General features: G+C 53.2%; 1 protein-coding gene and 1 pseudogene across 1 annotated transcript in view; both read left to right on the forward strand.

Moving 5' to 3' along the window:
- Positions 1-17,419, forward strand: part of KY (kyphoscoliosis peptidase) — a 46,746-nt gene extending 29,327 nt beyond the window's left edge. Inside the window, exons 9-11 of the mRNA XM_012787779.3 lie at positions 8,087-8,275; positions 9,259-9,449; positions 12,911-17,419. Coding sequence (XP_012643233.1) covers positions 8,087-8,275; positions 9,259-9,449; positions 12,911-13,806 — 1,276 coding nt within the window. The 3' untranslated portion in view covers positions 13,807-17,419. The remainder of the gene's footprint in view (positions 1-8,086; positions 8,276-9,258; positions 9,450-12,910) is intronic.
- A 5,550-nt stretch (positions 17,420-22,969) lies between these two features.
- Positions 22,970-23,573, forward strand: LOC105884071 (large ribosomal subunit protein eL15-like; annotated as a pseudogene).
- The last annotated feature ends 381 nt before the right edge of the window (positions 23,574-23,954 follow it).

The raw sequence follows: 23,954 nt of genomic DNA on the forward strand, positions 1-23,954 counted from the left end.
CCCTCTCCCCCTTCTGAAGCGTTGTGTACCTTTGCCCGCATGCCAGGCCTGAAACCTGAGTTTGCAAACTCTGCTCTGGAATCCAAGTGAGTCTTGAAAAGGTCAATCTCTCCCTTTTTAACACCAGCATAATTGACTTTGTACCATCTGCCGGGCTTCGCGATGCATTAACATAATGGCAGATGAATGCACAGAGATAATTTGGTTATAAAAAGCCCTTTTTCCGCCTTCTCCCATCTCTGTGCAGCTGAAGGTTAAAAGAACGACAGGCCTGGGAACGAGAGGACAGTGGCTGCGGACGCCAAGGGGCTGTGAAAGGCCACTCTCGGGGGAGACTAAAGACCTCCCAGCTGAAAAGATTTGTCAGTTGGAAAGCTGAATAAGTAGGAGGCAGCTCCTCTCAGAGCCTTTGGGCTCCATTTTCAGCACTCTGGGAAGTGAGCATGTGGCCAGGTTGCCAGGGTTGGAGACAGCTCTGGCCTGAGCAGGAGAATGGGCCGTTTATGGTTCCCAGTGACTCAGGACAGGCTCGGGGGTGGAGGAGGCCTGCTGACCCCCCACCCCCAGCATCCTGTGCCGGCTCTCTGAGGTCTGCTGATCCCTCCAGGAAATGATCAGCTAGCCCTTGGCTCAGCGCCCCTCCCCAGGAGGTGGTGAATGGCTGCCTACTTCTCTCCAGGCCTCTGGAAGTAGGTCTTCTCAGCCACCCAGATGTCAGCCCACCAGGACTGCAGGTGACAATTCATCAAACCAAATATAAGGAACAGTGAGTCCACAGGCGGGCAGCTGCCAGGCACCAGGAACATGCAGCCTATTCCTGACCTGAGCCCCATTGTACTGTTCCCACCCCATCCCCACTGCCAGCCCCAGGCATGTACCTGGCCGCCTGTTGCTCCAGCCCTCCTGTTCCACTCCCTGCTCTTCCCTTTCCTCACTTCCAAGGCCCATCCCTGAGGCCACAGCACCAGGGGCAACCAGGACAGGTCAGGGTGCAGAGGATGACACCCTGGCCGCTCCCCACCCACTCCTCAGAGCAGCCCTCTGCACCCCTCCATTCCTCCTGCCACTCCCCATCCCACACATAGGAGCCCCCATCTGCCTGGGCGCCTCCGCAGGAACCTGGATCCTCACCGGCCTCCATGCCCAGGTTCCTCTCACCCTGGGGTCCTGAACACGACTAAAGGTTCACACTGTCCCCCAAAGTCTTCCAAACTCTGATCTCAACCACCTTTCCAGCCCTGCATGCTGTGATACTGGGCACTTCCATCTCCTCCTGTGCACCTGCCCTGTTCCTCATGCCTCCCGCCCCGGGCCCCACGCCAGGAGGGCCCCACTCCAGGAGGGCCCCACCACCTTCCCCTCCCCACATGTCCTCGGCACACCTGTATGCCCACTCATACATTGCCTTATGCTTCTATTTAATAACATTTTTAGATTTAAAAAATACTATTTCTTGTAGACGATTTATAAAATGCACTACAGTGAAGGGAAGAAATTATTACTCCGAATCTCACCACTTGCAGCTGACAGTGTTAACATGGTGTCGTTTTCCTTTCCCGACTCAGGTCTATGCATACAGGCATGCCCCATGCGCATTTCTTCTGATCCATCTTATAGGTTTTCTAGGTCTGTATGTGTTTTTAGCTCTCTCTCATTCTGCTTCCCTAATGCATATCCGTCTCAGAATCCTACACCCAGGAGACCGCCAATAGACATTTATATACTAGAATGACAGGAAATGGTAGGATATTCCTAGCAGATTTCTGTGAAATGGGCCTTATTCTCTTTTTAAATAATGAAATAACCACCAGTCAGTTTTCAGCTTTATTTTTGCCTAGCTGCTTTCAGAATGTGATTTTTTTTTTCATCTGATTTTGCAAATTTGAAAACACTTGTGTGTGTGTGTGTTTTTTTTTTGTAAGTTACAGGGTACATCCTTCTTTGTCCACGATGAGCTTTCTAGCATACTGTAGAAGGAGTATCAGATTCAAAGCCAAAAAGGCCTGGGTTTACTCGCTAGTGAGGTGTCCTCCTTTATCCGGCACAAGCATTCTAGCATGCTGTAGGAGTGCCAGGGTTAAAGCCAAAAAGACCTGGGCTCCAGTCCTTAATTTACCCTGTATTAGTTTTCTTCTTTTTCATGAGGTGCTTAACCTCCTGCAGCCTGTTTTCTCATCTGTGTGTTGAGGACTATGTTACCTACTTGGCAGGACTATAAGACCAAACGAGAATGTGCAGTTTGGGGTTTGCTAACCTGATTTGGGGTGTGTATTTTTTAACCTTCCCTGAGTATGGGAGTGCTTTTCTCTGTGGAGCTTTCCTACAGACCATGCTGGCCCACATAGACTCAGGAAACTGACACTTAGCTTGAGTGAAACTGTCAGCTTTGTGCCTGGTCCAGATACTTAACAATGGCCCTATCCTGGCGTACAGCGGATCATTAAAACACATCCCAACATTTTGCATCATTTAAAGTTAGTTTCAACCTGGCAATTACCACGTACAAAATTCCTTACACTGCCAGGGACATGGAAGAATAGCTAACCGTTTCCTGAATCCCTTTAGCTTTTGCTTTAAAGATCAGTAGCCTATCCATGCATCAGTTTCTTATTTCTTTTTACCTTTAAAACTGGCGGAAGTTTGGTAAATTCATTAGCTAATTCCTTAATAACTGAAGACGTGTAATCCACTGTTGCTGATTTATTCCTGAGTGGTTGTCAGAGTGGCCTCTGAGCAAGAGCTGTAGCCCCACGGCCATCATTACTTCCTGCCTGTCCATTCCGCCCACCTCTCTGCAATGGCCTTGTTAAAGATTGATTTCACAAAGTAATTTGGTGGGGGATTCAGATAGTTTCCCATCGCTGGCTTCCTTCTTGTCTTTCCCATGTTATTGACGTGGGCTGTTTCTGTCATTGCCTTTGCTTATAGCTGCTGGTCCAGTTCTTTCTGATTTTCTACCACCAAGCACGAACGTCTCCCTTTTGCCTCAATTGCCCACATCCTTAATTGATTCTGCCTCATTTCTTTGAAAAGCCAAGCTTAATTCCCTGAGTCAGCCCCCTGTAAATCCTCTTCCCCTGCTATTGCGGCTCCAGCACCACCAGCTAGCAGATTGTTCAGGGACTTTGGATAAAGCCATGAGCTTATTGCTAGTTTGAGGCTCTGATGCTGAGGGGGCTGGTTGTCACCAATCAGATGTCGGTTGGGTCACATTCATCCTCCAGCTGTGACAGAGCATGGGCAGGGCATGTACGGGTCAGACGGCTGCTTCTGGTTAGCACAATGTCCCCAACCGTCCAACATCACTTGGCTCCAAAGGCCCCAAAAGATGGGGAGTGGCCTTCTAAGCCTTCTGGGAGATGCAGATTAGCTGGATAACCTCAAATCATCATCAAATCTGACCTCTGAAAAGGCCTCTGAAAACTCCCCCTACCCTTACAGATAAGGTGGCACCCACAAATGAGTTATGTCACTATAGCAAACCATCTTTTCATTTCATTCTGTATACTACCCATAGTTTATAGATTAAAACAAAATTTTGATTTGCAAAAGGGCTGATGCAATGCAAAGGCTCCTGAACTGTGCATCAAGACAACTGTGTCCCACTGGGGCTTCAGCCGCTGGCTAGCTGTGTGTCCCCAAGCAAGGTGGCTCTCTCCCTGAATTGCTGAGTCCTCACCTGTTAGAGAGGAGGTATCCTGAGGCTCTACACTGGGCCTTGGGTTGAGAATTATTAATATTATCATGATTACAAGTTACTGACCCAGCCTTTAAGGTAATATAAGAAAAAGGAAAGGGGAGCACACAGTAGAAATATAAAGACACTGTCATATTACAAGAAATCAAGTGCATAAATTGTGAAAGATAAGTCATGGTTTGTTTGTCCTGATGCAGTATAGAAACCACAATATTGTCAACAAAACACCAAGCGAAAAGCATGTTCACTATCTCTCCTACAGTTATGGTCCCTCACTCCCGTTGTTCCCCACTTGGCTGAGACATCCTGGCAGAGGTGATCAGAGTTGGGCAAGTGATGGGCAGAGCCCACTGTTGCAGGGCACCCCTGCTCACCTACACATTTCAGTTCCACTGTTGCTGGGCCTGGCCGTGGTGCTGGGGGTAGTAGAATCACATGGTTCCTATGGTCGGGCCTGGGCCATCTTCATATAAAATGACAGTCACAGTCTTGACCTGCCACCTACTTGGTTAATATCTGAGCAGATACACCCCACCAAACTAGAGCACACAAATATTTTTTAAATAATAAGGGTAATGCCTTCACAGACGCCCCAGCAGCTTTAGAGACCACTAAGGATGACCCAGGTAATGACACGGCCTTTGGCTTAGCTGCACCTCTGTTTGGTCCTGTGCCAGGCCACATTTGGTGGCCATGTGGTCCTTTGCAGCCCTCAGGGCCTCATACCCTCAGGGCTTCTCTGGTTGGATCCTTAATGCCTGACGCTTGCTGGGGAGGGGGCCGCAGCCTGCTCCAAATCTTCCACGGTGCTCCAGGGACGCTTGCTCAGGGCATCAGTATCCAGGTTTTTAAGGTGGCTTGGGACAAGCGGTGCAGGTGGCACTGGGGTTGTCAAAACTGTAAAGCTGAGGGTCCACAGCCTGCGGTTGTTAAATAGATCTCCTCTCCTCGGGTGATATTTGGGCTCTAGGCTGCCTAGTCTGAGCTCTTCTGGAAGGTGGAAATGTTTCTGGCCCTCTGGCCCTCTTTCACTGCTCTCACAGTTCCTGCCCACAAAGTTAATTCCTCCTCCCTTGGGCTCCACAGGCTTTGCTTATACACTGGCATTTTAGTGACAGTTCGCATATCTGTCCACCTTCTACCTGTGAGGCCTATGAAGTCAGTGACCTTTCCATGACATGGAAGAGTTGTGGGTCATCCTGACTAGCAGCCAGTGGCTGGACACAAAAACTCTTATGAGTTCCATGATCATTGTCTTATACAGCTCGATTATTTTGCATGAGATCTATAGATTATCAACAATAATGCTTTACATTATGACTTCATTTGTCCAATTCATCTTGCACATTGCTGCCAGGTAATAAATTAGACTCAAATCATCATCAAACATGGCATTAGCTTACAGCTGAAATCATTTCTTCATCATTTGTCCGCCCCAGGCATCCCCCATGGCCCTCCCATCTTCTCCTAGACATGTCAGAGGAGAATCGATCCCTGGAGATCATTCCATGCCAGCCTTTCTTTCTGCCCATGATAAGCCTGGCAAGGCCACCCTGGAGGTCACCTTTAGAGCCGGGAGGTGACCTGACTTCCTGGCTCAGCCTAGCAGCCACCACCCCCACTCAGAGCAGTCTATAGGTGGACATTGCTGCCACTGTATCTTCCTCCTCCACCCCTTTGGGGGGGGAGGCTCTCACTGCTGCTCCCCAGCGTGATCCTCAGATCTTGCCTCCACTCTGTCCCCTTGCAGGGAGGATATCCCGATGGGCACGCTGCCTGGGACGTGGCTTCTCCCAGGAGGACATTCAGGCAGAGTTTGAGCCAGGCACCACTGCCCACACCACTGCCCATCCACTTTATCCCAGTGCATGGATGCTAAATGCTTCTTCTTCCCTCGACTCCAGCTGGCTCTGAGCAGAGGACAAGCATCAGTGGGCAACATGTCCAGAGGTCCACAGCGCCACTCAGTCAGTTCACCTTAATGAAAAACGAGCCATTGTCCAAACCCCATTGTTCCCAAGACTCCCCTTATCCCTCCACAGTGTACTAGCAAGTGATAGGCACAGACAGGAATGGGAAGTAATTCGCTGAAGAATATAATTTTAAATAGTATTTATGGATTTTTTCCAATTCTAAAACACATAATCATTATTAAAAATTTAGAAAATATAGTCACGTTTAAAGAAGAAAATTAAAATCACCCATAATCCCACCACCCAGAGATCGGTGCCTTTTGCACTGACTCTCGCCCTGTCCTTCTCCACCTCCACCCACCCATGTGTGCACCCTACCATACTTCCCACCCTCCTCTCTGGCCTCGCTTGTGACCCTCCCCTCTCTGCTGGCTGTTTGTTTGCTCTCAGACTCTAAAGACCCTCAGGTCTCCCAATCCTCGGAACAGCCCCGCTCAGCCAGCGTGTCCCCAGCATGCCACCACCCTCTGGCTCCCCGACTGCAGAGGAGTGAGGCGGGGGTGCTCCAGGGGCAGGGCTGCACCTCCTCCCCTCCCCCCGGGCTCGTTGGCCCTGTCTCCTCCCGCTCCGGGAGTCATTCATGGCCTTTACCAGCAGAAAACCCTGACACCAGGGTCTCGTTTCTCTTGCTGTCTGCCCCCACCCTGCTGGCACTCCAAAAATCCTTCCCACAGGGCCAGGCCCCAGCTGATCAGTTCTCGTGGGATTCCCCGGAGAGCCTGGGAGGCCTGAATGTCTTCTGTGAAGCTGCAGGCAGAGGGTGGGGCTGTGACACTTCCAAGCTCCTGGGGAAGCCCTGCATGTGTGGCCTGGACCCTCCGCAGGTGAGGGGCCGTGAAGGCAGACGTGGAACATGGAATCGTACATGCATGTGAAGTAACGCCAATGGCAGGGAGATTAAAATCTGTGAACCTTCAAGACACCACATTTTATCTCAATGACTCAACAAATGATACGTCACTATGGATCAGTAACATTTAATCCAATATTCTGCTAATTTTTCATTATGTGTTCATTTTTATAGGTAAAATTCCCCCCATGCTTATGGTAAATGCATGGCCGTTTCACCCCATTACCCCGAGAGGCCCCATGGCCCTCTCGTTTAGAGCAGCGGAGGCCGAGGTCCTGGTCTGGGGAGGGCTCGCTGTAACAGGCCTGGCGACGTCCCAGACTGCAGACTCCGCTCAGCCGAGCAGAGCGCAGGGCCAGCACCGTGTGGGGCGCGGGGCAGCCGATGCGGTACTCAAAGGAGCCTCATCGCAGGGTCATCACACACGTCCTAGGTTTCATAGATTTCTGTATTTACTATACCGATTTTCCACAAGTGCAAGTGTCTTGAGGAAGGGGCACCTGTTTTTAATTCACACAAAGTCCCCAGAAGGGCTAGCACCAGGTGTCCCTAGGTCAGACTAGCAGTGGAACTGTCTGCACACTCCATCCCCTCGGCTATCTCACGCAGGGCAGGCGTGCTGGGGAGGTAGGCCAGCTGGCCACGGAGGGACATTCAGGGGTCTTGCTTTGGCCTTGGGGTGGCGCCCACAGCCCAGGCCCAAGCCTCCGGGTTTCCGCTCCAAATGCCTGGTGTATGTGGTCCCTGGAAGTGACCAGTGCCCATCCCCCATCCAGGTTCCCAGAAAGTGGTGCCAGCTCAGCTGTGAGCAGCAAGGAAGCACAGTGTCAAAGGACCCCAGAGCTCGGGTTGAGTGGTCAGCATTTCCACTCCCCGCTGGCCAGCTACGGCAGACCCCAAAGTCAGGGCCGGGGTGGCCAGTCAGCAAATAACCCCGGTGCGCTGTGGTGGCTCATTCGCCGTGTTCGCAGGGCACAGAGCTGTCGGTCAGAGGGCATGGGCCAGTCTTCCCTGGGCCAGGGCTGGAGACCCCAGCTTGTCTGCCCCTCGGGTCCCCGTCCCAACATCCTTGGGAGGATATAGCAGGGGCGTAGGGGCCCGCCCCCCACCCATGTCATGAGACCCATCTCTTCAGTCACACACCCAGAGACATCCTGGCTCCCCCAGCAGCTGTGCTCACCCCTTCCGTGCAGGTTTTGTCCCAAGAACGTTGTCATTTCCCTGGCTCCTGTTCTCAGGGCCGTCCTCACACTTGCCCTCATTGTTCCCTCCTGAAGAGCTGCTCGTGGAGCGTGTCAAGCGGGCTCTGGGGAGGAACATTTCAGAAGAGATCCGAACAGTCTCAGGGGAGGAGCAGACAGCGGAGACTGCAGCCAGCCCTGTGTCCCCTGCCCCCACTCCCGATAGACACCTCCGAGGCTGTGTGTATGTGAGTGTGTGAGAGGCAGGGAAAAGGAGAAACGTGGGAGGACAGATGGACAGCCGGACACGCCTGAGGCCTGGGGCTGCAGACAGACAGACTCGGGGCCAGCAGGAGCCACACTCAGACCCCTGCTTTTACCCCAGGATCGCCGGAGTGCAGTGCATGACTGTGCCTGGCTACTCCAAGGGCTTTGGCTACCAGACGGGGCAGAGCTTCTCTGGGGAGTTCGACCACGCCTGGAATGCTGTGTACCTGGAGGGGAGATGGCACCTGGTGGACAGCACCTGGGGCAGCGGCCTGGTGGACACCACCACCTCCAAATTCACCTTCCTGTAAGTACAAGCCCCGGTGTGTGTCTGCTGGGTGTCTGGCCGGTGGATGGAGGAGGCAGCAGGTGGGGGAGGCCAAGGAGGATCTAAATGCAGTATGCGTGAATCCCCCAGCTCCTGACAGCTTCTCCACCAAGGCGCTAAAAGCCTCCAGCACTTGCCCGCACTTGCCGTGTGAGGAAAGGCGGGGCGGAGACGCTGCTTTAATTGTTAGCAGGTTCCCTACAGGTCTATGGTCTACTGACTGTTTCACTGGGCGGGGACACCAGAATGTTCTCCTGCCCCTTTGCCCAGACACCAGGCTCCTTCTCCTCTCTGGGCCAAATGAGACCATATCTCATCTCCAAGGAAGGGGCTGTGGATTTGTGGGAAAGGGTGCTGCAGGTGGTGTGGGTCACTGTGAGCCGCATGGGGCGGGTAGCTGGGGTGCCGGGGAACATGACATCCACCAGCAGCTCAGACCCCTTTCTATTCAGAAAAATGAGTGCGCATTCTCTGATTTTTGCAGCTTAAGTCTTGGCATTCCCACACATGGGACAAACACAAGCCACGTGCGCACACACCCTACACACGGGACTCTCGAGCTCACAGACGCCTCCTTCACCCCATTTCTCTGGACACTGCTCTCCCACACCTCCACTGCCCAGCACCTGGCCTGTGGGTTGTGCCTTTGCTCCTGTCAAATTTCTGTTTGTCTTTGAGAGCAGGGGAGCCCAGTCCCCCGGACACCCCAGGCACTGAGAGCAGGCCACGGTTTCAGGCCTCAGACCCTGCCTTGGCTCCACTTTCTGGAAGCATCCACTGAGCAGGAGTTTCCAGTGTCCACGTCAGGATTTCTATCTGAGGTGTCAATGGGCCCCCTCCTGTGGGTGTGTTAGCCAAAAGAAAGCCCCCAAAGGTCCCCTGTCGGCCCCCACCTCCTCCAGCATGCAGCCAGGTGCAGGCTGACCCCGCACGGCTGCTGACCAGCTTGTCCTCTGCCCCAGCTACAACGAATTCTACTTCCTCACGCATCCTGCTCTGTTCATCGAGGACCATTTCCCAGACAACAAGAACTGGCAGCTGCTGAAACCACCTCAATCCCTAAGGCAGTTCGAGAACAACATGTATCACAAGAGTGAATTCTACAACAAGGGGATGCTGAGTGCCCACCCAGAGACCTCCGTAATCAGGACAGGTGAGCCCAGAGGAGGTGCCCAGGCTGGTGCACCAGTGGCAGGGGCAGAGCAGTCTGTGCTGTGCCTTCGGGAGCCCACCTGAGGCTGCCCTGCCAAGCCCCCACATGGTTATGAGTGTGTAAGTGTGCGGCAGCTGCTGAACAACCAGGCCATCGGGCCGTTGGGGCAGGGCATGGCCATGGGCCACATGAGCAGGAACAGAGGCTCACTCACACTGGCATAAACTAAGAAGGGGATGAGTCAGAAGGCTGCTGATTTCCCAGCACTGAGGGATGGATGCGCAGCCTGGCCTGTCACAGAGCTGGTGCACGAGGTCCCGAGCTGGTGAGTGTCTGCCAGCGCACACAGCAGGGAAGAGGAGTGCCTCCACCCTGGCTGCACACGGCCCCTGGCTGAGCCACCCAGCAGAAGCCAGCTGGCCCACTATGTTCTCCCCAAACTCCTGGCAGAGAGAACGTGTGGGCCCAGCGGTCAGTATCTGTGTGTCAGTGGTTGGAAGTGAGGTCAGGGAGCAGCAGAGGTAGGAGTGGTTCTGCCCAGGACAGAGAGTTGGGCAGCTTCCGTAAGGAGGTAGCCACCAAGCTGGGTCTTGGGAGGTGGAGAACAGGTGAGTAGTCAGGGGTAGATGTGTTCTAGGCAGCGAGAGGAAGGAGGGGATACAATAAGCCCCCCACTTCCAAACTCAAGAATCCCAAATTGGGCTCCAGAGGGCTCAGCCTGGCCTGCCCAGTAACCCCTCCCTCCTGGAGGCAAGACCTAGCCTTGTCCAGGCTTCCTGGGGGTGGGCAGTGCAGGACATGAGCTTAGCTGCCTCCTGTGGCTAGCCTGGGCTGGCGTCTGCCATACGGGGGCCATGGCATCTGTGGGGCTAGCCGGGGGTAAGAACTGCATCCTGAGAAAGCAAGGCTTTCTCTAGAAGACTGTCTCTTATGCTTCTCCAAGGCCCCAGGCCCGAGCACACAGCTGGGGGCCCACGGCAGGGCTCAGTGAGTTGGGCAGCCCACCCTCCCACACCTCAGCCAAGGACTGCCTATCAGCACAGTCTCTGCCACCAGGAGGCCTCCATGGGTCCAGGACAGGAGGCCTGAGCTCACACTATCCATTTTGTGGCCTGTGGGTGGGCCCAGAGTGTTGGGGGCAGCAGGGGAGCACAGGTGGCCCCCAAGTTGGTTCCAACTGATCTGTCCCTTCCATCACGCAATGGTTTCCTTAACCAAGTTGCTGAGCTCCTGCATACTCTTCAAAACTGCAAACACCTGGCAGCTCCTGCTGCTGAAATAACAGCGCGAGGGTGCTCCCTTTGAGACCCGGTGTCTGCGTGCGCACAGGAAGGAGAGCCTGTGCAAACTGAAGTAGGCCATGGCACCCCGGGAAAGAATGCAGCAGGCCTCCGCACCATCAGACTAACATCATTGGGTTGAGTTTGCCGTTCAAGAGACATAAAAATATAAATATCAGACATTTTAATTTATAGCATTCTAAAACTTGATTCCATATTTGTGGTACACATGTAAGGAATATTTCTTTGTGGTAGCTAGTTGTGCTAAGAGTGGGGATGAGAAGGAAACAGAAGAGGGAACCTGAGGTGGGCACAAAGGAGGGGAAGGAAGAGAGCACCCAGATGTGGGGGTTATCCAAGACAGAGCTGGGGGAGCATGGGAAGGAGCATAGGAAAAGGCCACGGGCTCCCACAGAGGGCCTCAGGGCGTCGCCGGCCCTTTATTTCAAGTCTTCCTAGTCACTCAGCACACCTTTGGCAAGAACCCTCTGGGCCAGGCACCAGGACATGGCAGGAAATGAGACAGGCTGGCTCCTTCCCCAGAGAGCCTGCAGCCCCGAAGGGAGGCAGACATTATGCAAAAGTGCTCACCGGGTTAATTACAACAGTGGTAAGTTCTCTGGAGGAGAGCCAGTGCCAGGAACAAGGCTCCCAGGGACTCAACCTCACCTGAGTGAGGAGTCCGAGGAGTCTTCTTCGCTGTCAGGACTTTATGGTGAGGCCTTATCCAGGCTTGGGGGAGGCGCTGGGGAGGGAGGGCCTGAGGCTGAAGGGGTGTGGCCCTGGAGGGTCTGAGAGGGTGCCCCGACACTGGCAGCGAGGCAGGAGACAGGACTCTCCAGGGGTCTCCAGTGTGAGGGGCTCGGTGCGAGCCCAGGAGCGAGCAGGTAAACGTCTGCACAGGAGCCCTCAGGCTGCCACGCAGGATGCTGGGTGATGCTCCGCAATCAAAGGTGAATCGCGGAGGGATCTGGAACTCACAGCGTGGGAAAGATTCACAACTGGCTCTGATGTGAGATGGAACCGGGCAGGACTATGAGCAGTGGAGGCTGAGGCAGCCGCTGCCTGCTGAGCTGGTCTAGAAGAAGAGAGAGGAGGGGAGGGTTTCCACCTGGAGGGAAGAGCAAGTCTGTTGATCCTGGTCACTTGCCTTTGGAGGTTACCATGGAGCAGATGTGGCTGACGGCAGGCACCTCTGCCTCCCCAGCAAGAGCGTCTGAGCCCAGGCCGGGGAGCGGTTACCAGTGAGCATGGCTCGCACAGCCTGTCTCATTCCTTTGCACTCATCTGTGAACAGGGTCAGGGGGCATTGCGGAGGCTGGGGGCAGGTGACCAGCTTCTGAGAGAAGGCAAGGTCAGGCTCTCAGAGGATCCACTGCTCCTCCTCATGGTCCTCGGACCCAGGGAGAAGCAGATAGGTGAGTCCTCATGGGCTGCAAAGGCCAGGGAAGTGACCACCTGCCCCTGAAAATCAATGACCAGGACAAAGAAAGACAAAACTGCAGGGGAAGGGGAGAGACAGAGGGAGGGGAATGCAAAAAGCCCTCCTGTGTGCGCACTGACCCTCAGGCTCCCGTTCCCCAGAAACATGGCTAAGACACAGCTAGGTGAGAAGCAGGGGGTAAGGGAGGAGGGGAGCAAGGAAGCACCCCCCACCCCAGCCCCCTGAGCACAGTCTCTTGGAGTGAGGCCGTCCCACCTAGATTGGAAGGTCATGTGTTAACATGGCAGCTGTTGGTGCTGTAACAGAGGCTGGAGGGAGCAGTGTGAAAGCAAGACCTGGGGCTTGGGGGAGATGGTGCCCTTCCTGCCCCTTGGTCCTCTCTGGAATCAGGCAGCCCTCATCTGATGGGAATCAAAGGGTTGGGATGGGCACTTACAGCTGGTGGCACATTTTTCTTGACACCCCCCAGCTTTCAGCTCGCTCAAAGAGATCCAACCTAAAGGAGCAGAGCAACCATTCCAGGGGTGTGCTGCAGCCAGCTGGTACTGTGTGTAGTAATGTCATATCAGTTGCTTAAAATCAACCGTGAAAAGTGTGGTGAAAGTGTTTACACCACAGAAATGGGCAAATGCTTCAAGTCAGGGCTATTACCCCCCAGAGAGACAGCTGTTACACATTTACCAGCGCATCAGCACGTACTGGACCCATCTCTCCTGACCCTGACTCTCTCTCCACAGTGAATGGGAAGACCACAGTCACTATCGAGAGCTGTGCCCCGACGCTGTTCATGTTCATGCTCAACGGCAAGCAGGAGCACGGGCTGCTGAGCCTCAGGAAGAACGGGATGAAGCTGGAGGTGTACCCTCCAACCATGGGCACCCACAAGCTGCAGATCTTCGCCAAAGGCCACTCCGACATCTACAGCTCGGTGCTGGAGTACACGCTCAAGTGCAACTACGTGGACATGGGTGTCCAGCTGCCGGCTGAGCTGCACCAGCCCGTGGGCCCCAGCTGGTTCTCGGAGCAGATGGGCATCACAAAGCCCTCCCACCCTGACCCCCTCATCCACACCAGCGATGGGCGCTGCTCTATCAGCCTCGGCGTGGAGGAGGGCATCAGCGTCCTGGCTTCCCTGCATGGGGACGACGGCCCCATCACCGAGGAGACGCAGCGGCGCTACATCTTCCAGCTGCACCGGGAGAAGCGGATAGAGCTGAAAGTCCAGCTGCCACATGCCGGCAAGTTTGCCCTCAAGATCTTTGTCAAGAAGAGGCAGGAACCAGGAAACTACGTCTTCGTCTTCAATTACCTCCTGTGCTGCGCCAACACCAAGGTGAACTGGCCCATGTTCCCCGAGAGCTTTGGTAACTGGGGGCAGGACAATGAGCTGCTGGAGCCCCTGTCGGGCGTGCTGCCCGCCAACCGGAACGTCCCGTTCAAATTGAAGCTGCATGGTATTGCCAAAGTCCTGGTGAAGGGGCAGGACACATGGCCCCTGACCCTGAACCGTGAGGGCTACTGGGAGGGCAGCTGCAGCACGGCCGGCTGCCAGGAAGTCTACGTCATGGTGCTGGAGAACGCCAACCACAACTTCTACTCCTACATCCTGAAATACAAAGTGAATGCCCAGTGAGGGCCTGGGCCCCGGCGTACCCTCCAGAGGGCCAAGGCCAGGCCTGCCCGGGGAGGGCCCAAAGGCAGTGCAGAGAGTCCTGGGCACCACTGAGTCTGCATGAAATCACTTCTAGGCCTCTGCCTCAGTGTCCCTGCTCTGCCGCAGGAGCTGTGATATTTACGTTCTGAAGGCTTCACTCCGTTGTCGCCCTGGCCAAGGGGACAGAGGCAAAGGCTCTTTAGAAGAAAAAGGTGCTATGTAAATCCAAGGTATTGTAAACTGTACACCAGCGCCCAGATGCCCCCTTCTCGTGTTAATGCTGTTGTTGTTGTTGTTATAGGATTGATGTGGGAAAGCAGGAAGATCGCCCAGGCTAAAAGCTTTTCACATGATGCTTAGAGAATGCTCCTCCACGCCTAGGAGGTACATGATTTGCAAGGCTGAGTCATCCTTGAATCACAGAGCCCCTTTTAAGCAGCCTGACAGTGTTTCCTGACAGCTCCAGGCCCCCAGGGGATGCCGGACTACCATCTCTTCCCAGACCTGACCATCTTCTGCATTCCTGCTGCCTCTTCATTAGCTGCTTCTGGTTCCTCAAGAGCCCCAGAAGAAAGGTGTGGAGAGGACGCTTGCCGACCCACGACAGGCTGGAGGCTGAGCACCTCCACAGTCCCTGTGCGCAGCTGGGAATGTGACAACCAGAAGGTGTGAGGAGACTCCAAAGAAAGAGCAGCCAGTGCCCACTGTGCGTGTCCTGGGGGGAGGCCAGGGGACGGAGGGACACCGCTGGCCGTCCTGCAGCCTGAGTCTCAGGGTATAAGACGTCCGGCTCTGTGCTCCTAGAGAATGTGGAGGGCGGTGAGTTCAGTCTCAGGGGGAGGGTGACCCCAGGCCCTCTCAGCCCGACCTCTGCCTCCCCCCTCACAGGAAACCTGTAGATAACCCTAAGTAAAGGCCCGGTGGAGACCGGGTGAGTGAGTAGTGAGTAGAGCGACTGTAGCAGTGCCAGTGAGACTTGCAGGGTAGGGGGCTCTGCCTGCCCCCACAGTCTCTACCAGCAAAGCCATGGCTGGGGAGACCTCCAGCAACGTGGGAACAGTTTTTGTGCTCGTCCCTGCGAAAAAACCCTATCCCATCTCCCTTCCTCCCTTTCTCTGAGAAGAGAGTCCCTGCCATGCAGAGCTCGCAGAGCTCGCCTTCTGCGGGGACAGTTCAGGGCCCCTAGCTTGCTCAGGCCAGGCCTGAGAAGCCTGGGCAGAGCAGCTGGCCCTCAGCAGCGCCTGGAGCTGGCGTTGCCATGGCAACGGTGGAAGGGCTGCTCCAGCGAGGGCAGCCGGAGGAAAGGACAGAGAGAGGCCCCTTGTGGCCGCTGCAGCACCATCCCAGCACCGCCAACCTCCCGGCTCCTCCGGCTCCGTGGTCCCTACCTGTCTCAGCGCCCCACCCCTGAGAGTCGGGACCGCTTGGCACCTCTCCGCACTGCCGCTCCACTTTACCCTGGGGCTCACCTACAGCCAGGGCCAGCCAGGATCCTAATAGCCGCCCCCTCTGCATTCACATCTGTGTTTCCAACAAATGCTCAGGGTACACTTAGTAAATGCCAGGAGCCGTGCTAGATGCTGGGCTACAGAGGTGAACCACAGCAGCCCAGCCCCTGCCTTCCAAAGCTCGGGGTGGGAGAACCGCCCGGCAGCAGCAGCCTCTCCTACCCAGGCCTGTCTGAAGTTCCGGGCTCAGTCCCTCAGCTCCCCGGAGTCCCTCCCCACAAAGTCCTTACCACTCAGCATGGACCTGGCCCAGAGCCAGCTCGCAAGGGTGCCCACCCTGCACCAGGCTGGGGGCCTTGAGCACAAGAGGCATGCCTCCTGGGGGCTGAGCTGCCCTAGCCTGGTCCACTGCCCTCTGACGGGCTCTGCCACCTGGCCGGCACCCTGTCACTCACGCCTGAAAAATGCACAAAAGCCCGGGAGACATAACTGATATGCACAGCCACAGGGAAACAAGGGGAGTTTTTACACCCTGAAAACAGCCTTTTCACACACCTTTGATTTTACAGGCTGAAAGAAATGTGCTGTGTTTCATCAAAATAATAAGTGCCTTCTGTGACACATGTCACTCACTGGCCCCAGCGCTGGCTCCACGGCTAGTCCTGCTGGAGACCTTCTAATAAAAGATGTACCTTTTGATATACAATATAATTAATCAATCAGTACATTCTGGAGCATGCAAAGGATGCCACCCAGCAAAACGGGAGCTGTCCCGGCACCAGAGAGGGGGCCCCCACTTCTCACAGCACCCGCGGGGCACCCCGCCCCTCCCTCTTCATTTAACCAGGCGACCCCTTTGTAAAGACAGCTGTAGGCGCAGTCAGAAAATCACCTGCATTTCTTTCCCACTGAAGTAAGAATACATGAAACGAAATCCAATCTTCATGAATTTTTACACGCATGCTGCTCAGGGTAGAAATTCGGGATTGCATTTTGAAGGCTTTTATTCAAATCCCCATCTTTGTTTCCCGGCCCACGAGTCCCAGAGGCCGCTGGAATGACACGGGCGCACCCTGGTGGCCGAAGTGCGGCGCTGCGGGCGCCGCTCACCTCCGCGAAGCTGCAAAGGATTTATGCAGAACTTGAAAAATACTGTTGAGATGTTTATGTGAAAACCACTGGTGCTTTCTCGTGTACGTGGAGCACGTCTTTGCCACGCACAAGCTGTGAGGGGATCCTGGGGGCCTGCTGGAGTGGTGAGAAGACGGAATGGAATAGGAATTAGGAGTGTTTTGCCTGGAAATCCCTTCTTGAAACAGAAACACTGGACATAGGACTGGGTGGGACAGCTTTGACCACACCCATTGCTATACCAGTGAGTCAGTGAAACTGCTCAGTCTCAGAGTACACTTGCTAGCAAGTCCCAGGATGGCAGCCCCTAGGCCACAGGGCTGACAGGTGCCCAGGCACATGAGAGTGGGGGAGGGGAAGGGCAGAGGGGCGACAACCCGTGACTGCAATTAACTTCTTTTCAGCTTTTTAAAAAAGTGCCACCAGCACAGCTGGACTCCGTTTTCAATCTGATTATGATCATTGTGAGGTCCCCATATGTTACATTGTCCCACCAGGACAAACCCCTCACAGCCTGCTGAGATTAAAAGGAAATAAATAGATTAATTGAAGCATGAAGGATTTAGGCTAGACATAAAGAACTATTTCCTGTTGTTAAGCAGGAGGGACAAGCTGCCAAGAAAGTTGGTGAAATCCTCTTCTCAAAGGACCTGAAAAGTAGAAGAGTTTTCCCAGTGCTCTGGTGTTTTAGAAGCCACTGCTCGGATTAGGTTCCGTCCGTCCCAGTTAATTCTTAAAACACACTGGTTCGCCCACAGCAAACAAAGGGTTAACGGGTATTGCCAGCTTCTTTGCTGTTGACAACATCTTCAAAGGCGGTGTGCATCTGTGGCCCACATCGGTTTATCTGTGGTCTATAATTTCTTTTCATTTGGAATAAGTAGTTGGAAACCTGAAGAGGTGATTACTTCTCATAATGCGTGCACTGAGTTGTGCGGGCCGGTGGCTGTTGCTTGTGCTTTCCCCACATTGTGGCTGGTGTTGTTTTTCAATAAAATTTATATTCATTTTTATCCAACAATGTAATTATCGATTCATTCTTATCACTGCTCTCACAAGGTGTGGGCGGGGGGAAAGAGGAAAAAAAGTACTTTCATGTTGAAAGGGAGCCCTGGAAAAAAAAATCAATGTCCCAGCCATTTGAATGTGATGGCGAGATGCAAATGAGTGTCAGGCGTATAGCTATTTCACATTAAAGAAAACATAATTGGGTTAGCTCCAGCCCTCTACCGCTCACATGCCTTTGAAGAACATGAAGGCAGTGTTTCTTTCATTGAATCTTGTTTAACTTGAAATTTTTTAAGTCAACCTTAATTTCTTTTTATAGTGGGAGGAAAAAAATGTACCAAAAATGCCTATCAGCCTAGGGTTTTTTGTTGTTGTTGTTTTGAATATATATAAATATGGATTTCTTGATATTCATATACATGCAGAAACTTTCCAGCAGGTTACTTACAAGCAGATTATTCATAAATTAGACATGTAGAGAAATACAGAAAATGAAAATCTAGACACCTCCAAGAAGCTGCTGTAACCATGGAGACCATTCTCGTAGCTGTAGTGTGAAGGACAAAAAGAACTTGTGTTCCCAAATCTGGCCTCGTCATGTCTCTCGCTGCTAGATCCACAAAAATGAGACCCAGCATGCTTCTCCTTAGGAAGGAGGCGCAACAGCGTATTACAGGGAAGACAGAAGAAACAGTCTGCTGCACAAAGGGAGGAGTAACTCTTGAGTTATTAGAACAGTCTGAAAATGCCAACCTGAGGCTGGAAGGGATGACCTCCAACGTCCCTTCCAGTCCGGAGAGTTTGTGATGCCGTGTCTCTGTGAACAGATGCTGGCAGGCGGTGGGCCTGCGGTTGTCAGCAACAGAGCACGTGAAGGGCCCTGCTGGGCAACATCTGAAGGGGCCTGCTGTGTTAAGAGCCTGCCCCTGGAGCCCCCGGCAGACTGCGCGGCTGGCTCCTCGCTTGCCTGAGGGCAAGGGGCTGGAGAAAAGCCCAGCACAGGGACCGAAGGGGAAGCAACAGCCTCTGACAGGATGCTGGTTCTCTCTGATTTTGCAGGCAGGACTAGAGAATATTAAAAGACGTCCTCTTTGGCTTGTCCCACAGGCAGCTCTGAGTCAAAAGATGCTAAAATGAAGCCATTTTTCTCCCCCAAATTCCTTCCAACTCCTCCTGGGCCCCCAATTCAGCAAATGAATTCTCATCCACCCAGATACCTAAGTCAGACTCATAGTGGTCACTGGGGACTCTTTCATCTCTCTGAGTAATGAAATGAAATCTGGTCCCTTCTGGACGTGTCTCATGTCCAACCTGCTCTCCCAGCTCCAGCTCCTCTCAGTTCCCAAAGCCTGCCGAAATTTAGGCCCTCATCATCTCAGCTCCACTGTTGGGATTGCTTCCTTTGACCAGATGAAGCCCACCTGCCCTGTTACTGTCCGTGCTGGCCTCTGGTGAGAGCGCTAGAATGATTGGGTTGTGTTCAGACAAGGCTTCCATGAGTCCTTCCAGAAGAAGCTCACCGTCTCTGGAGAAGGCACAATTGGTGTCAGGCACTGGTAGAAATGGTAGGTCTTCAGACAAAAATTGGTTTTAATAGGGAATCTGAGAAAAGACCAGTCTCCTCCTTTTTCTCTAAAGAGATGAGGGGCCTAGGTCCTCCCTCCTGGGTGAGCAAGATGGCTCCTCCCACCACAGCCACGTGGGGGACTGTGGCAGGGTCCAGGGCAGAGCCCAGCCTGCAGGTGAACAAGATACACCTTGAAGTCAGATTCTGCACATCCATGGCTCACAGATGACTTCCCTCTTGTCGTCCTAGACCAGCAGCACACTGCTCACATGTCCAGGTACGTCGGCCGGATCCCCTGGAAGCAGACACTGAGACACAGTTAGGAACACAAACGTGCTGGAGGGCACCACCTGGGAGAGGTAAAACGGGGAGGAACCAGGACTGGACAGAGAGACTCTCAGACCATGGTGCAAATCTGACCAAGACCAGTCCACCCAACAGCGAGTTCCAAAGCAGAATTTTTTTATTAGAAGAGTCCCAAGCTGTGCTGACATGGCCAGGCCCTAGAGAACTCATTATGCTCAGCCACTGGCTGGGGGCTGCTGGCAAGAGCTTGGCCTCAGTACAAAAGCTGAGAAAGACCCTGAAGGTGCCAACAGCTGGAGACTCTCAGGTAACTGCACTCCTGGCTGTTAATCGGCAAGTTCTTTCCAGAAGAAACACCTGCACAGTGCACTTCCTTGTTTGCCACACAAATTTATTTGCCTAGGCTATAGGGGACTTAGGGAAGGTTGGGTGAAAGCTCTGGGGTGGAGGCAGCACCGCCAAAGCCATCTGGGAGCCAGAGATCACTGGTGAGACTTCAGGAGGTGGTTTGTGGAAGGGACAGAGCAAGGCCCAGGTCTTGCTGCCTCTGCATAGGAAGAATGCTCCACTGGCCTGCCTTCCAGGGGCTGCAGACTACTTTGACAGAAGCCAGCTTCTTTCTTATTGCTCCCTTGGGCTCTTGGCCCCTGCCACCCAGGGCAGCCTCAATGTGACAGCCAGAAGGATCTGTCCATGTTACACTCCTACTTAAAACCTGCCAATAGCCCCCATTGCTCCAGGATGGAGCTCAGACTCCCACTGTGGCTTCACATTGCTTTCCGTCTCTGTCTCTCCCCAAGCGCACCTGAGCAAAATTAATTAACCACGTGACACTGGGCAAGCCCTGGACCTCCCGCCAGCATGCTTGTGCACATGTTGCCCCTCTTAACCAGGGAGCCTTTTCCTCCCTCTCTCACTGGAGAAGCCCTGCCTGGCCTTCCTGCATCCGGCCAGCCCCCACTCTGCCAGCCCCTCTCAACCCCCTCCCCAGCTTCCAGCCCACGTGGAATCATCTGCTGGTCCTATGTGCTCGCTCACCCTTTGTGTCTCCTCTGTTAACCCAGCACTTTCTACGAGAGTCTGATGGAGGAGGTGCTTGGAGGTTCTGTCCCTCATTGTGAACTTCTTGAACACACACACACTTTGGTTCTCCTTGTTGGCGCAAAGTAGGTGATTGGCAAGTGTTTCACAAGGAAAACTGAGAGGGGAGAGGAAGATGGGGCCAGGGAAGTACCATAGCTCAGTCGTCCATCACCATTCGCTGAGTGTGTGTTAAGGCAGCTTCCCTTTTTACCAGGACTGGCCCTTAGGCCTTTTGCCCAGCTCTGGAAGCCACAGCCTGGACACTGAGGAGGAGAACCTCAGATTCTCTCGGGGAAGGCCACACCCCAGGGAAGGGCTGGGAATGTAGGGTGGGATCATCATCCTGGAAAGGCTCAGGGTGCAGTCAGTAGTGGTCTTCAAGGAAGTGAGGGGCCCTTTACCAGGAACAACCGTCCAGACTTATTTATGAGGCTCTAAAACAGGACAAACACTCAGCAGCACGTGACCTGAATGCAGGCCTTCGGCTTGCCCAGAGAAGAATGCCCACCCTGCCTGTGAAGGTGGGGGTGGCAGAGGGTGGTCACAGACTCTGTGGCCATGAACAGTTTCATGGAATTTTCTCTCCTTTATTTGGTTTCGGCCCCAGATTTTCCCCATAGCCCTGTTAGAAGGAGAGCCTATAATCTAAGCTGTATGCTTCCATTTAACCCAGAGTAATACACACAAATACAGCTAAAGGCATCTGCCCATCCACCCCACTGACCCAAACAGAGACCACCAAACAGACCTTTCCTCAGGAAAGCTGCTAAAACCCCAGAAGAACCTGTTATCTTATGAAAAAGCTACAAAATAGCTCATTTGATTATTCAGGACCTAAAAGCATAAGCATTTTCTGTGGGCAAAGCCTGAGTATGTGGGACTGTCTTCAGGAGTGTTGATATTTTGGAAAGCAGTACTCAGGGGAACACTCAAAGCTTGAGGTTTCTTTGAGCATAACTGTGCTCCAGGCTGACCCTCTCAAGAGAAGCTCCTGCAGGACAGACCTGCGGGGTGCTTGGTCATCCAGTGGCAAAGCTGAGCCCCGAGATCTGAGAAGGAGAAGGCAACCTGGACTGGGCCTACAGAGAGGTTTCATCTCTCGGCTTAAACCAGCTCTTAGCTATTTGGTCCTTGCTGCCTGGAGCCCTGGGTTCAGAAGGATTCTGAGGTTATGTCTGTGCTCAGTAGGAAAGAAGGTCCTGGTTAGCTAGTGATCCCCAGACACAGGGTTGGGGGTGAGGTGTGCCATGGATTTGCCAACACTGACTTAACAGCAGCTGAATCAGGGCTGAGACCAAAATAATGAAGAAGATTACTCAGACCAGTGGGGCTCCCTGGCTTCCAGCCAACTAGCCCACTGGCTGACACCCAGTCACCGTAGGTCCAGCATCCTCTGGGGACCTCCTGACCATCTCTGGGCTCCACTCAATATATAACCCGCCCAACTCAGAGCACACAAATACCACTCCAGGGAGAACTTGTTTGCTCATTCATCTCCATGATTAAACAGTGCCTTGCACTTAGAATAAGTAATCACTAAAATTTTGAAGTGAACATCGACTTGTCATTTCAAAAATGAAATAATAGATCACTGGGTTATTTCCACGGCTGTTGAGCAAAAAGGTCGTTGAGTTACAACATCCTAGGTAGTCATTTCCTTCTTTTGCTCAGCGAAGAAGGCGTAAGCACAGCAGCGAGCTTCTTTGCCTTTGCGGGAAACGTTTATGTACAGGAAGAGGAAAACCGCCACCTGGCTGGGAGTGCGCACAGTGTCGGCCTCCGGGAACCAGCCAGGGTTTGGGCGGCCAATCCATCAGAGCAGTGCCCTTCTCAGGGAGTCTGCAGCCCTGAGCTTGTGCTGGGATTGCTTTGTTTCCATCAGGCAGAACGGCTGACTGCCTCCCTGACACAAGGAATCACCCATCACTTCGCCCTGGCTGTGCAGGGACCAAGGCAGTGACGCTCCGCTCCAGGGTGGCAGGGGCAACTGCGCAGAGGCTGGTGGCATGTGGACGGAGGAGCGGCCACAGCTGCGAATGCGCAGGAACAGTGACTAGTGTGGTGCAGGTATCAGGAGCAAAGAGACCCTGGCAGCTCCCGTGTGGGTGAAGGATGGTGATGAGGGAAAATAAGAAAGTGTTTATTAAAAACAAAGCGACTGCAGGATTACACATTGCCTGGTGAACCCTTCACTGATATGTGTATACGCCTGTATTTGTTTGCATATGAACACTAAGGAGACCTGGGAATTAATGTTGACTATTACATTATAAAAAATTAAATGAAGCCAAGACACTAGAGGCACTCGAAGGCTGTCCCCTCCTCTCATCCCCTGGGTGACAGTCCCACCCTGGGGACTGGGGCAGGTGTGGGCACCATGACCCCTGTGGCGTCCCTTTCACAAGCATCAGATCCTCTTCCTCGTCTCCCGGAAGAAGCGCAGTGGGGAGAGCACAGGAACCTGATCCGGGGAAGGCACCCACTCTGGCAGTAAAAGGTTCACTGGACATTTCTAAAGCACAACAAGAGCATTGAAAGTCTGTTTTAAAAAGAAGCAAATGGGCCTTTCCGTCTGGCGGCGGCCATCAGGTAAGCCGAGATGGGTGCATACAGGTATACCCAGGAGCTGTGGAGGAAGCAGCAGTCTGATGGAATGCGCTTTCTTCTGAGGGTCCGCTGCTGGCAATACCGGCCGCTCTCTGCTCTCCACAGGGCTCCCCAGCCCACCCGACTCACAGACTGGGATACAAGGCCAAGCAAGGTTATGTCATATATAGGATTCGTGGTCCCGTGGTGGCCGCAAACGCCCGGTTCCTAAGGGTGCAACCTATGGCAAGCCTGTCCATCATGGTGTCAACCAGCTAAAGTTTGCTCGAAGCCTTCAGTCTGTTGCAGAGGAGCGAGCTGGACGCCACTGTGGGGCTCTAAGAGTCCTGAATTCTCACTGGGTTGGTGAAGATTCCACGTACAAATTTTTGGAGGTTATCCTCATTGATCCATTCCATAAAGCTATCAGAAGAAATCCTGATACCCAGTGGATCACCAAACCGGTCCACAAGCGCAGGGAGATGCGTGGGCTGACATCTGCAGGCCGCAAGAGCCGTGGCCTCGGAAAGGGCCGTAAGTTCCACCACACTATTGGTGGTTGTCGCCGTGCAGCTTGGAGAAGGCGCAATACTCTCCAGCTCCACCGTTACCGCTGATATAAGTAAGGTTTGTAAAATTCATGCCTAATAAACAACTTAGGATGGTCATGTCTGCTTAAAGGTGTTATTTGTCTGTTAAACTAGTCTGCGGGTTGTTTCATGAATGCTTTGTCCAATATGAAGTTAAAGTGCAATAATGTTTGAATACTGTAAGTGATGGTGTATCTTGTTTCTAATAAGATAAGCTTTTTTGTCTTTGCTTTATCTTATTAGGGAGTTACATGTCAGTGTTTAAAACATGCTATGTGGCATAATAGGTGTAAAATAAATTCTTTAAAAGAGGAAAAAACAATAAAAAGAAGCAAATGGGCTTCATTCTGGAGAGACGGCCCCTTAGCCCCTGCTGCCCCGTTTGACTGGGAGTTGTCTCGCATGGTC

Source organism: Microcebus murinus, chromosome 1, assembly GCF_040939455.1.
Source record: "Microcebus murinus isolate Inina chromosome 1, M.murinus_Inina_mat1.0, whole genome shotgun sequence".
Lineage (NCBI taxonomy): Eukaryota > Metazoa > Chordata > Mammalia > Primates > Cheirogaleidae > Microcebus > Microcebus murinus.